At 39.0% G+C, this 13,987-nt stretch overlaps 2 protein-coding genes across 3 annotated transcripts in view; one reads left to right on the top strand and one right to left on the bottom strand.

Annotated features, from left to right (window-relative positions):
• LOC310727724 (uncharacterized protein) overlaps positions 1-13,987 on the top strand; it is a gene marked incomplete at its 5' end in the record, with an annotated part of 109,714 nt that overhangs the window by 49,233 nt on the left and 46,494 nt on the right. The gene's annotated exons all lie outside the window — the stretch shown is intronic.
• Positions 660-12,618, bottom strand: lin52 (lin-52 DREAM MuvB core complex component). Of its 2 annotated transcripts, none has more exons than XM_083543830.1 (6): positions 12,476-12,618; positions 10,693-10,767; positions 10,482-10,519; positions 10,327-10,393; positions 10,139-10,222; positions 660-1,614 (listed from the first exon to the last, which is right to left on the bottom strand). In XM_083543830.1, the coding sequence occupies exons 1-6, from the start codon at positions 12,492-12,494 to the stop codon at positions 1,559-1,561; spliced, it is 339 nt and encodes a 112-aa protein (XP_083399956.1). In that variant the 5' UTR covers positions 12,495-12,618; the 3' UTR covers positions 660-1,558. The 2 variants fall into 2 exon arrangements, with proteins under 2 accessions (XP_083399956.1, XP_083399955.1); XM_083543829.1 differs by lacking the exon at positions 12,476-12,618 and adding an exon at positions 12,390-12,464.

Here is a 13,987-nt window from a genome sequence, read left to right as displayed (position 1 = left end):
AGAGCAGAGAGGCATAGCTGTCCAAGTTTGAAAGTAGCAGGAGGACCCCAACCATGTCTGAAGCCTCTTCGACATCTACCGCCAATAACAGCCCTGGACATTGTCTCACCTAATTACACTGGCCGGAGCGTTCTTTGTTTCCCAATCAGCATGCCTGTCTGATTTCCTTTTGCGTGAGACCACTCGCTCCACTGTCCCTGGAAGTGTGCTAATTAGAGAAGAAATGGCCCTAGTAATTATGTCAAATCTCATTAACATGGAGGACAATGAGCGATATTATTTTTACGCAATGTTTTGTGTCAGGAGGGGCCTGAAAACCTCAAACCCCCACTTCACATAACAGAAATGGCCCTCGCACTAGCGTAGAAGTCCATGGAGGGGCACCGGCATGAAGTTATTGCCCCAATTAAAATGTTTTGACGGAGCTGCTTAAACTGCTCTCGTTACTTTTTTAGGAGGGTCACTAGACGTTTTGTTAAATCTCGGTGGCATTTCAAAGAAAACAAAAGCAAGGAAACAAACAAGATGTGTTAGTAGCTTTTAAATATCTTAACTATGTAAACCCATTAATAATTGAAATCATTCAAAATAATTGTATTAACAGGCTTAACTGTAAGAAAATAAGATGTCTGAAACAAGAAGAGCCATTTTGTCAGTAATTAAATATAAAGCAGACAAACAGCATTTAATTAAGGAAAAACAATCCAAAATATTTTACACATTATACATGTATTGGAACTTGCATCAGGTCACCCTACCTGTAACTACACCCACTTGCCATTTCTTCAGGTACACCTACCATATAGAATTATGTAGATTAGAGGCGACTAAACCTTATCCACTTACTGGTAACGAACCACTGTAGACCAGTGCTGAACACTTTTCAGCATGACGGCAACATGATAGTGCGGTTCTGCTGATATTCATAGGAGCACAACACACTATGCTTTTAAACACTGTTTTTTACTGGCCACTTAATAAACGCAGGCTGTTTGACGCACCTTGAAGGAGTACAGTTACACACTTTAGCTTATTATTTATCAGTAGCTCGAGATGCTGTTGGCGGGATATTTCTGTCTGCTTTTGACTGAATATGTTGCACCTACATGGTGCAACTGATACACACCAGTGCCACACACACACACACACACACACACACACACACACACACACACACACACACACACACACACACACACACACAGCCAGCTCAGTGTCACTGATGCACCTGTTTTCCCACTTAAATGATACCTGGTCAGGCATGGTTCTAATGTACCCCTTCCCCAGTCAACGTGGACGCCAGCAGCTGACAGACTGTGCATATGAACAGATCAGCTACAGTAAATAGTAATTATCCCTCTAGACAGTACACCTACATGGTAGGTTTACCTAAGAAAATGGTAGATGCTTGCATATATACCTTATAAACTGGTAATTCTGCGTATATAAATAAATGTATCCAGCTAAGCTTTTCAGAAGTTACAGATCATGGCACTGTTATTTTTGCTACAAAGTCTCTTATGATAGGTCCAAACACAGTCAGTCCTCCCATCGGGCTTCATTTTTTTGGCCTCTCCAAGATGTTAAGGAATTTCCCTCTTGTCATTTCTCTGGCTGAAAAAAAAAAAAAAAAAAACATTTTTAAATATAAATAAAAGATAGTCATATGTAACATATAAAACTAAGGGTTGTTTTCTTCCTTGAACAAGTTGGAAAAGGGGCTCTCACAAAACAGCAACTTGAACAGAAGAAAACTCCAGTAGCTTTGGTTTATGTAACACTTATTGAGAGAGATTAACCAACTCCCTGGCAGACCCTGTCGCAAGCACTATACAGACAGGACAAGTTTTCTTGACATACACAAAATGGCCAAATATTTGCAGACACCCGACCATGTGTGTTGCATCTGTATCAAATATGATCAATTTGCATGGAATGACTGCACACAAACTCTGTATTTTGCACAGAGATGGGAGTGCCATGATATACATATGTTTATAATGCTAAATAAGAAAAGAAAAGAAAAAAAAAACCCACGCCCATAACGTGTACAAACCCATGAAACCTGATCTAGGAGCTCCCCATCAAATCATCACTCATATAAACAGTTACGAGGTAGAATCTCTCAACGTAAACATCTCCAAACAACAATTTAAAGATGCATACGCAGCATCTTAAGATGGACAGCAATGTTGAAAAAAAGGTTCCAAATCCTAAGTGAATAAGTGGAAGCAGACGCTTATCATATCATAAAACAATAAACAAGATGGCCAATAAAGGCATTAAAATATAAAAAAGTCATACAGGAGTCGTTTTATGACGTCCGTTTGGAGAAAGTCATGCAAGGTGCCACTTGTTTTAGAAACAAGTGTTTCTGTGACAAAGTGGGACCTGTAGCTTACTGTTAAATAAAACACAAGCACATGTCCTGTGCTATATGAATGTGCTTCGAATCTGCTCGAACACAACAGTCAGTATGTACAATAAACCAGAGATGGCCGATAAAACATACATATTTTCGACTTATATTTTGCCACTACTCAGTGGTGGAGGTGATTTAACAGCACTGTAGTGACAGAAGGCCTGATGCACAATAACTCGGTGCTGAGAGCAGACACGACTCGTCAGCTCTTGACTAATAGTATAGTGCGGCAAATTGTAATTTAGATGAACTGCCCCACGTGGAATAATAATGCCGGGGAGTTTGTGTCAGTAGCTACACGCAGAGTTGTCGATCATTGGGTTGAACATGATGGTAATTGGATTCAGACTGATTAACTTTGCTTGGTACTGTCTCTTTAGATAACACAAAACAAAATAATCAGAAGCAAGGCTGGTCAGGCGGGGCTGCAGCCATGAATGAAAGCGTCAAAATGAGAAGGATTAAAAGAAAGCCGTTTGACCCGCAATTACTGCTGAAGAGGGAAAAGGCCGTGTTTATGAAAGTGAAATGCGGCCGGTGAAAGGTGAAGCACTACCGCAGCTTCTGTAATAGCAGATGACCTGGGAGTGAGTTAATGTACATTTGCACACAAGACATAATGCTGCAAACAAAAAACTTTCTTAAAAGAAAAAAAAAAAACAAAACACCATATTACTGCAAAATCAATTATCATGCATTATAAAAACATTTATACTAACATTAATATTAATATATATATATATATATTATACAGCTATCAGAGTTCAACCAAGAATTTAATATATACTCAACAAGGCATTAAAAACAACAACAAGAGAATGCTGTTTGTTTAACTAAGAAATTGATGGTATCCAATTCACCCAATAAGAACACCAAAGATGAGCTTGGTGCTCGTACAACAGCAAACTGCATCCAACACACACACATTTATCAGAGTTTCCACTAAGACGTTTCAGTGCCAGCGAACATCTAGGAAAATGACAAACTCATCTCAATCCTGCCAAATGATAAAAGTTATAAACAAACACTTTTTTCTTCACTCAATCCAAAAAAAAAAAAAAAGGGAAAAAAAGGCAGTAATGGAATAACAAAATTATTCCAAACTAACGCTAGAATGTCAAAACCTTGACGTGCACTTTGCCACGTATTTGCATTTTTAAATAATTATTAATATAATGAAAACCTAAATTTTCCATTTATGTATTTAACATGTCTGCTTCGTGTTAAGGTTTTAGTCTTCAAGTGAACACTGATAATTGTTAATGGTAAAATAAAATAGTAAATGTGTTCACAGACACACACTCAATTCCAACAAACCGTTTCCTTACAAAATATTAATAAAACAGCTTATCAGTGCATTGAGCAAACAGTAATAAACCCATTTAGAGACAAATTCATAATCAGCAGAGATTAGGAACCAAGGTCAGCATTTTCCACAAATCGGCACGTATCTTAATTATTACATGCCCACGCTAGTCCCACTAACAGCTCATTAAATGGGCTGGTGGTTTCTGGAGAGGTCTGCAAATAGGGGAAGACCCTCATCATAGCTAAACTAACAATTTCATCCCTAGCTCTTTCGGACCCTTACAAGCTCTCACTCATCTTCTGTCCAAAACAATACGGGAGCCTATCTGGCTCCCTGGAGACCTTGCCACTGGAGAGCAACCCTCTGATCCACTCATTAATTAGATTTCCATTTATCCTCCAGTCCCGTCAGAGCAGAAGGGAAATGATTTGCATTGAGTGGGTTAGATTAAAAGAGGGTCCAGCAAGCTAGCCACCGTCTTCCTTTGGCACGTGCCCATACGCAAGTGCAGCGCACACACACACAGGCACTCACTCACATACACACACAAAATCAATACTGATTAGCAGGAGTTAGAGATTTGTTTAGTTGATTAGAAAGGTCAATTACTAATTCTGTACTTAGTTAATCAGCAACTTCTTTGCCTCGACATCCATACAAAACGACATACTGAGCATTTCACAGGATCACTTCTATATTTCCCTTTTGCTGCAGTGATCAGCACCTAGGAAAGTATTCTACAACTGTCTAAGCACAGCAAGTTTAAAAAAATAAATAAATAAATAAAAACACATATTAATCAACATAATTTAAATTACAGAGTGATAAATTGGCTGGTCATGCAGTGGTTAACCAGGGGGATTGCAGTCAGCATGGCAACATTAGTTTTTTTTTTTTTTTTTTTTTAACAAACCTGTAATGTAACTGGGAAAATGGGAATATGAAGTAAATTCGACAGAAGCCGAATTGAAACCGGCACTGTTCCAAACCTTTCGAGGATGCCTGCGTAAACAGTGGGGTGTGACATGGAGACTCCTTTCTTCCATCTTATGAGCTGTGGCTGATTAATGTGAGGATTGCAATAGCAACAAGATGGATCCTTTTAAACCCAGAAGAGCAAATGAGTCCCCGGACTGAGCTGAAAACCCTGTTCAGATCCGACTGCCCCAAATCACTTTCATTAAGAGTCAAACACACCAATTGCACCCCTGTTGCACGTCTCAAACTGCCACTCGGCTATTACGAGGCGTAATCTTTATTTAATAGATTTAACATCCATATTCACTGCCCGATTCCCAAGAGAGCAAGGGCGGAACGCCGAGGACACACGCGGACACACTTTCACAAACGCATGCATACGGATTACTCCACGCCCACATGGAAACCCCCCCCCGCTTCAGAATACATACACCTGACGCTCATGTTTGGGCTCAAAATTCAATTACCCACTTATTGATACTTCACAGGGATATTTAAGATGCAGACATGGAGAGTGATTTCCCAGGGGAGCCACCGCTTCCTCTTAATGTCCCAGCCGAGAGCTCCTGCCTGTTCTCTACACCACGAATCATTACACACAGGCACGTGTACACACACACACACACACACACACACACACACACACACACACACACCCCGTCTCTTTTTCTTACACACTCGCTCACACACACACACACACACATATACACACACACACACACACACACACACACACCACAGCCTATCCCTGTCCATGAGGTCTCCTTATTAATAGGCAATCAGTCAAAATTCATTCATTAAAAACCTTAAAAGGTTTTTGCACAGACACTATGATTAGCTGGGAAAGAAAATCCAATGAATTCCTAATGCACCTATGGAAATGAGGTGTCATTTCCGATCTGTTGATGGAGGCAGTGGGGAGGATGGAGGAGGGAGAGGGAGCTGTTTCCTCTTTCTCTCTCCTGAGCCACTTCAGCAGCAACCAAATTCAGCTGTACAGTTTGTGTGATACTACAACACAACACACTTGAATGGAATAAGGCACTAGAAAAGAATTATTGGAGAACATGAAGTTGGGTTGTGTTTTTTGTTATCATGGATGCATCTATATTATTCAGAGATGACGCAACATCCAGAGAAACACACGCAGCACTCGTCTTGCCCGGCGAGGCTGTGAAGTCGGATACAGCGCGTGCATTTTTCGCAATCCACACAATACGGCACAGTGCTGGTAAAAGGCCAGCGAGAGCAAAGGAGGAAGGGTGAGGGAGTGGATAGATAAAGGAGAGTTTTCACCCTGCACAGCCTGTCATCTGACAACACTTCATAACTGCTGGCCCCGCGGTCAGGTGTCTCTGATGGATTGATGGAAGCCCATTACTACGATGCCGTAGCGTCCATCCAATCATTACAGTGCTACGGTGCACTTAATAGAGCTGAAATTGATCTGAACGCGTGGGGGGGAGGGGGTGCATGAACGCTGGGGCTATTAGTGTTGGACAGGTGTGACCCTTCAGCCTCATTCCTGATAGAAGAGTGACTACAAGACGGTGGTTTTAGCGTAGGATTTCTTTTTGTAAATTTTTGCAGACGTCTTCAGTCAGCTAATACTCTGCATTGAACTCGCTTCGGAGATTTTACTTGCCCTCGACCTCTGCTTACGCCGATTCCAACACAACTTCATCTCCATGGCATTGAAATTCATTCATTATATCTTGCTCATGAACAAAAACAAAATCCTTCTCATCTAAAATAAGCAACATACTACTTATTCTTTCTCGAATCCTTAAGCGTCTGAGGAAACAGCACTTTAGTTTCATACGGAATTTTGATATAAGGCATTTTCCTAATTCGCCATCCTGCCTCCTGAACAGTTGTCAGGAGGAAACAAATGCGTTACATCACGCCACCATTTTGCAACAGCAGGCATTAGTAGTATCATCAGCGTTGCCTGAGACCTACCTGTCCCAGAGGGCCACTCTCTATTCAATTATCTTCAATAACAGCACTTATCAGTGTAGTGAGTGGCCCTGTGGGACTGGAGGGTCCTGATGAGCACACGCTGACAGCAGTATTTATCATGGCCTAGAGCAGATGGGGACTGGTAGGGGGGAAGGAAGGCTGGGCACGCGTCAGCTCCTCTGAGAGCGCTGCTACTCGGCGTCACTTGGATAACGGAGGAGGGGTGCGTGTCCCCAAGGAGGTGGATCCGGCACACGCCTCATTCTCATGCCTTCGAAAATATAGCCACATGTTTGCACGCGTCGTAAGATTACGCACAGTGACGCTCGCTCATGTTCGGTTGGAAATAATAATAAAAACTAAATAAAACTGTGGCCTGAATTTACAAAAAACTTATCCAGTGCACTGCACCCTGGAAATACCAATTGCTCAATCCTGCTCAGTAAGCAAGTAAAAGAAAGATATCTAAAGTGCAAAAACAGCGCTTCTGAAACATTTCACTTTCAAGAAATCCATTAAGTCTAAGCCACTTGTGTGTCCTCTAGCCAAAGCCTTCAAGGGTGAGTTTTCACTGCCTGATTACGCAGCCCCATTAACCAGCTCAGGACTTTAATAGCCACCGTGGCACAGTAAATCGTCCTGGCACAATCCCCACGCCCCACATGCCCTAACGCGCCCTTCCCTGGCTCGTTTAAAGACGCCGCAGAGCTAAAGAAACCCGGAGAAAAAGTAACTGAGATTTACAAGGATTTCCCCGACAGCTGCAAAAATGTCGAAAATTAAACCGCACCAAGTTAAAGGTCATTGGTGGTTGAAGTCGCTGAGAAGTAATAATCACTGTTTTATACTTGATGAAGGTGATCACTGTGGACAATCAAGTCTTTGTCGAGACAATAAATCAATAAAGTCAAGTCAATCAAGTCAAGATAATACTAAAACTGTGTTCTTGTCAAGATACAAACTGCAATTTCTAAAAAGTGGTTGACAAATGGGAGAAAAAAGTATTCAAATACAAGGAATATTAAAACAATAAAAATTCCAGCTCTTCACCAACCTGATCTTAACAAAGAAAATCAGCTTTAGGTCAGTAGTTTGCATCCAACATGTTTTTTTAGGTTGAAAAACACAACTAGTCATTTATCCCTTTTGAGCAGCTTTATACGCTCTTGGCGTCGGGACAGTCTTTAATAAGTTCTTCTGTTAGAGCCAGAAATGTCAAATTTGGACTCATCAATCCACAGAAATGTCTTTGTCTTTGCCTGTTTTTCCACATTTTTTGACAGAAACTATTGGGACATACTTATTTTGGTAAAGGCGTAATGTCTTGATAAAATCTAATGAACACTTATTAAAAGTTTGACAAATTCGTTGGTTTCAAACAAAACTGTTCAGTTGTCAATGTATACATTTACTTTTGGAAAATCTTACAAACAAATAGTTTCCATTTGGAATTTAAAAGCAGAACACAAGCGCTCAGCCTATGTGGGAACATTAAACGACTTGTAGAGGGACAAAACATTTCCAAGACTGAGTACCACTGTAATTGCATTTTCTACATTTCAATAATTGTGATCTTAAGAGTTTGTTTATATATATATATATATATATATATATATATATATATATATATATATATATATATATACGCACAAACTACATAAAACCGTGATAAATTTGGTTTGCCATAATCCCCTTAATTGAATGGGAACATGCTGATCATAACCAGCAGATGAAACTTTTAAACTTTAAAATGAATAGTCCTCGAAGCAGCACTGATTTTAAATGGACAAAAATCTACCAACCAAATTCTGCATTTGTAAAGCTCAAGCTACACATACATGATGAGCGCTAAATGAAATTTATCTGCTCCCTGTGTCTTTCAAAAATCTCTTCTGGTCGCTTTAATGCACCTGAATGGAAAAAAATCAGCACAAATTAAACTCGTTATACTGTAATACAATAGCACACATCAGCGTTGCCTACTCCGCAAGTGAAATGGAATTCAGACTGGTCAGTAGACACGGCCATGATTCAAACAGGCATTGACGTTGCCTGCGTCTATAAAAATGATTAGTATAAAAGTCACTTGGCGAGGAAATCTATCTAGAAAAATCCTAAAACCTATACTGAACGAGCAGCTCGCCCGTGTCATTTGTTTATTTATAGTTGTTTTACAACCATTCTAAGACAAAAACAAAAATCAGGAAGTCCACAAAATGCAATATTTGTCCCCCCTCCCCAAAGAAATACATTTAGGTGTATTTAATTATTATTATTTTTTTTTTTATTACACAATCATTCCAATTACTATTGCTTGGAATGAATATTTGTTATTTGATTCTTTTCATTCACTTCGTACGTCTCATTACTCGAAACTGTGGCGAGGGTTACATTACAAGATTGGCATAGACAACCAATTTCCCGTAGCATGCCCGATTATTAGTTAGCATTATACTGGAGGAGAGAGCAGCAAGTGATGTCTAAGAATTACAGACATGGCAAAATACAAGATGGCAAATGTAAAGCTTGTAATGCTCTTATTAACAAATCACTGGTCAGAAAATGAGCGAGAATTACACAAATGTGCCGAGAGCTCATGTGTCACCATTTTCTTGTTTGCTCTTCTGCAGTGAACTCTATGTGGGAAAAGTTAGAATCAGGGAAACTCAGTAATTAATTACTAGTCTAATTGTATGCAAAAGTAAAACTTTGAGGATTATATAAAAATAAGCACACACACAAAAAAAATTAACCATTTGTGACTACATTCTATTTAAAAAAATATATATTCTGTGATGTTTTTCTTAAAGGTTTTCTTAAAAGGCTAATAAGCTCAAAAACAGAGAGAGATTCACGGAATTTGTTTAATTTTCAATAATTTCCGGATTAATGATTTGTTAAGAAAAATCAAAAGTTTTATATTTTGCTATTTGGCCCAACTTGTAACTTGATTTAAAGTAACAGTGACTTTCTTTAGCTTACTAGCACCACCTAGAGGACAAAAAAATTCACAAAAGATGTCAAAATTGCCATACATATGGGTATGCGTTCAAACCACCGCATACTACACTGAATTTAATATTAACAAAAAGAAAAAATGGTTCAGACGCCATTACCACACTCCAATAAAAAGTATCAACGGAAAGCGTGACAGTGAATAAACAGTCTACTACTTTCTTAATGTAAAGCTGTAGGTTTAGAATTATTCCTTCATAAATCATTTGTAAGACAACCACGTTTCCCAATCATTTCAATTTTGTAAATATAACCTTTTCAAATAACATTCATAGCCTATAGAATGTGTTTGTGTTCTTTCAATGGCTCTCTAAAGGAGTTTACATTTTAAATACAGACACGTCTAGGATGTGAATCGGCCTTAAAGAGTCACCCGCTCCTGAGGCGCTCGATGGCTGACGGTCTCAGTATCATTTCATTTTAGAAATGCAATATTACTCTTTTTTACTTACACTCTTCCAAGCCCAGCTGATATGCCAAATTCTGCAGCCCTTTCACTTTTTCCATCAGGTTAGCTGTGGTCAGACTTCCCAGCTCTGCAATAAAAAGAATAGAATAGATTAGTTAAAAGGAGAAGAAAAAAAAAATCTACAGTTTTAAACTCCATGTGCATTTTGCTCAAACGCGCACGACACGTGACCTTTCAACATTTCAATGTCTTCAGACTCCAATTCTGCCATCCACTTGGGTGGAGAATTTGTTATTGGCTGCGGGGGAAAAAAAAGAAGACTATTATTCCCTTGATCACACCATATGAGTGTAAGATAATAAATGTATGATGTGTACAACACTTACGTTTTTAAATGAAGCAGCAAATTCTGAAACCCCTGGCACTGTTTCCAAACAAACAGGAGAGATACTACTTAAAAGAAAGCAAACAATGCCCAGCAGTGTAACTACATACACTCTCACTATTGGACACTTTAGAAAATAGTTTGGTTTTTTATAAACACTGAATGCTGATGATACTGAATATCATTCTTCAACATTACAAAATAAAACTTACACTGTTCTGGCCAGAGGTCAGGTGAAGCTCGGTCAAGCTTTTCATAACTCAGCAAAGACGACTCAAAGTCCTCAGCTATGAACAATGTCAGGACACAAAAGCAAGTTTGAAATATAATACAATCTCCACTGTTATATATTTGAACTGGTTGTTTTTTTCTTCGAGAAGATTCAAGATAACATATCGAAATAATTTTATTAGCAGGGATACTACAGGCTTGTGTCTCCATAGCCAATACTGTTGTGGATTTCGCTTTAGGATTTACACAGGACACACGCACGTGTTGATGGGTAATAAAAGTAGTTAATTGGTCATTCTAAGTTTGTGTTATCTTTCTTTTTTTCATTCATATCCAAAAATCCAAAAACTCTCTCCATCATCACACTTTTTCTCTGCACATATTTTTTCTTTTTGCACTACGACACTTTAAACTCTGGACTGTCACTTTAGCTCTGGACTTGCACAGCACAGTGCACTTTATATTTTATACCACACCATTTCGCACACGGACACTTTAAGGACAATCACATCAAGCACCTTAAATTTGTACTGTTTACTGCCATAAGCATACCTTGTATATACACCTTTTTTTCTCATATATATCTTTATATATTTTATATAGTTTTTATACTTGATTTATCTGCCTTCCTTCTCTTGGTTTATTTTTTTCTCCCCATCCTATTTCCTCATTATGTATGTTTATTTATTTATATATATGTGTGTGTGTGTGTGTGTTCAGTCAAATCCCCACCAGCTGCATTAAGCCCTGACTGGGCGGTGCTTGCACAAGCTTACGATCTTAACAACCAATCATTAAACGCCATTGTTTCCCGTGACCAATCAATTACTGACCATCACTGCTTGCCCTACCCACACTTCAAAATTGATAAACGCTCTTCTCAGCAATATACAAGCAATAAAAGTGACTTCTTGATAATTATTTCCAAATAACTTTTTTAGTTCTTTTAATCCACGTTCGTGCCATTATTATATATACTTTTTTATAAATAAATAGTTTAAATGTTTTGCCTGGTTTGTAGCACTGTGACCAGAAGATTTCTTTCTGGAAGGAAAGTTAATCGAATCCATTCCATATTCAGGAAACCTTCCTTCATAACGTGACACTTTTTAATTTATGCAAATAAACCATACAGATAAATTAATATGCAAATAAGTTTAGTGTCGTCGGCTGGTGGTTTGGAAGCCTGCATTTGCTACTTTTTACTGAAGTGTTGCAGCCATAATAGTTCACATTACATTACATTGCCTTTTTTGATAAATCCCGATATAAAAGGTAATAAATAATATAGTATAAACAGCATAGCAGGACGCATATCTCAGGTAGCTAGTCAAGTCAACTACTCTCTATAATACAGCTTAAAATAGCGAGTATATTCTCGGTATCTGGTTAGATATCGGTGTTACCAAAGCGAAGAACCGAACTGAGTCTGGTGCTTGTGATGTATGTGCCGGACATTTTTTTCTGATTATATGTTAAGTCTATGTAGATTATACAGATCACCAGCTGACTAGCCTGCTAAACTAGCTAGCATGTAGACTCGGGTTATCGGGTCTAGTTGGCTAGCGGGAGGCTACTAGAGCCCGATAAACGGACGCTTCGAAAAGTCCGAGTAGCGTCAGGGTGAAGCCCTTCACCATACCGATTAACATGGACAAGTGCGTGTTCATTTACACACCCCGTATTAACCGCAATGAACTGTTCACAATACATTTAAACATCGACAGCAGAGACATTAGTCGCCTGAGAGGAATTAAATTTTACCTCCATTCGGAGACGCCATTTTGACATCAAGTCACGTGACGTCCTAAAGCCAATCGTTGAGAAGTTGTTAACTGGGGGGGGGGGGGGGAAACGCCCCGCCCTATCGGAAGACTGCTGGGCAATGAAGTGTACAGTGCAGTTGGTCATATGTTTAAGAGTAGTGCTGGTCATTACTGAACTCACAGGTTGATTTTCATGTACTTGTTTGAAAGCTTTATCAGTTTTATAGTAAATGGTTGAAGCCCCAGTATCACCAAGCTGCCACTCTTGGCCCCCTTAGCAAGGCCTTTAACCCTCTGTGCTCCTGGGGCACTGTATCATGGCTGATCCTTCAGCTTCCTAACATTGCTGAAATATTCAAATAAATAATTTTACCTTGTTCTAAGGTACATGTGACAAGTATAAATCACTTTTCCCTTTTTTTTTTTTATAAAAAAAAAAAAAAAAAAAAAAAAAAAAAAAGGCCGTGTATGGTGGATGATCGATATAATTGAATTGGTCAGAGCAAAAACTTGCCTGGACAGCAGCTGGGCCTTCTAGTATAAATAATGTCTTCTAAATTATCCTTCTTAAAAAAAAAAAAAAAAAAAAGACTTGAAGAGACATGGATGAGAAAAAGTCAAATAGGGTTTATTGCAGTAAAACCACAATTATAATTGTGTTATAATAGTTTAGTGACACCACGATTCTGTGTACGTGCTCAAATTAGTGCTAGTGCAGGCATATCCTTGTACAGCGCAGCCTTCCACAAGGCCCCATGATCTCGCTTAAGAGACGCTATCACCAATTTTTGCTAACGCATATGGCTGCCGAATACGTGCTTTTTCTTGATACTCTGTCGTCTTCTACACCAACACCTGACCCAAGAATGTGCCCCTCAAGTCTGACGCTTCGACCCAAACGGACACATGCCTCCCTGAAACCAACCCATTTCAAGATGTTGATAATGAGAGTGTTGTGTGATGTTCTAGTAGCAGTGTTGATTCATGTATTAGTGTAGGTGGTCATGTTTACAGGCCCAGCTCAGCTGTAGGTAAGGGTCTCTATGGTCAATCAGTCTCGAGCTGCTGTAGGGGGTGGCCTTTTTGCTTTTAAATTTAGAGTGTGCAGGCTGTTCATTAGAAGTGCATGAGGTTTAAGTATTAACTTAATGAACTATCATGTGTACTAATAAATGCTGTGATGTAATCAAGAAAAAACAGAATTGTGCATAAAGTATTGAACTCATGCACCTTTGGAAAATATTATTTGCACTGCCTCACTTTAACATGCCCTGCACTAATTGTACTGTGAGTGTCTTTCTCTTTATTTATTACTTTATTTCCCTAGTTTTTAATTCTTCTACAGCTATCTCTATCTGCACACCATGGCAAATTCCTTGTACATATATAACCCATGGTACGTGACAATAAACTTAATTCTGATTTTGACAAAGTGTCTCGGTTGAAACAATCAGTATGCTTTTCACAATGGCAGAATCCTCAGGACAGAGGATGTTAAGCTTTCCAGATC

The sequence above is a fragment of the Silurus aristotelis genome, assembly GCF_946808225.1.
Source record: "Silurus aristotelis genome assembly, chromosome: 6".
In the NCBI taxonomy this organism is placed as follows: domain Eukaryota; kingdom Metazoa; phylum Chordata; class Actinopteri; order Siluriformes; family Siluridae; genus Silurus; species Silurus aristotelis.
The sequence above is the reverse complement of the archived record's forward strand: the minus strand, read 5'-3'. Positions and strand labels throughout refer to the sequence as shown.

Bases quoted from the DNA above. Each gene is read 5' to 3' on its own strand.
- lin52 (XM_083543829.1), bottom strand. From the start codon at position 12,447: ATGTCTCTGCTGTCGATGTTTAAATGTATTGTGAACAGTTCATTGCGG. The intron at 10,520-10,692 runs GTAAGTTTTATT...GTTTGGAAACAG, and splicing joins TGACCTCTGGCCAGAACAGT to TGCCAGGGGTTTCAGAATTT. The intron at 10,223-10,326 runs GTCACGTGTCGT...TTTTTATTGCAG, and splicing joins AGACATTGAAATGTTGAAAG to AGCTGGGAAGTCTGACCACA.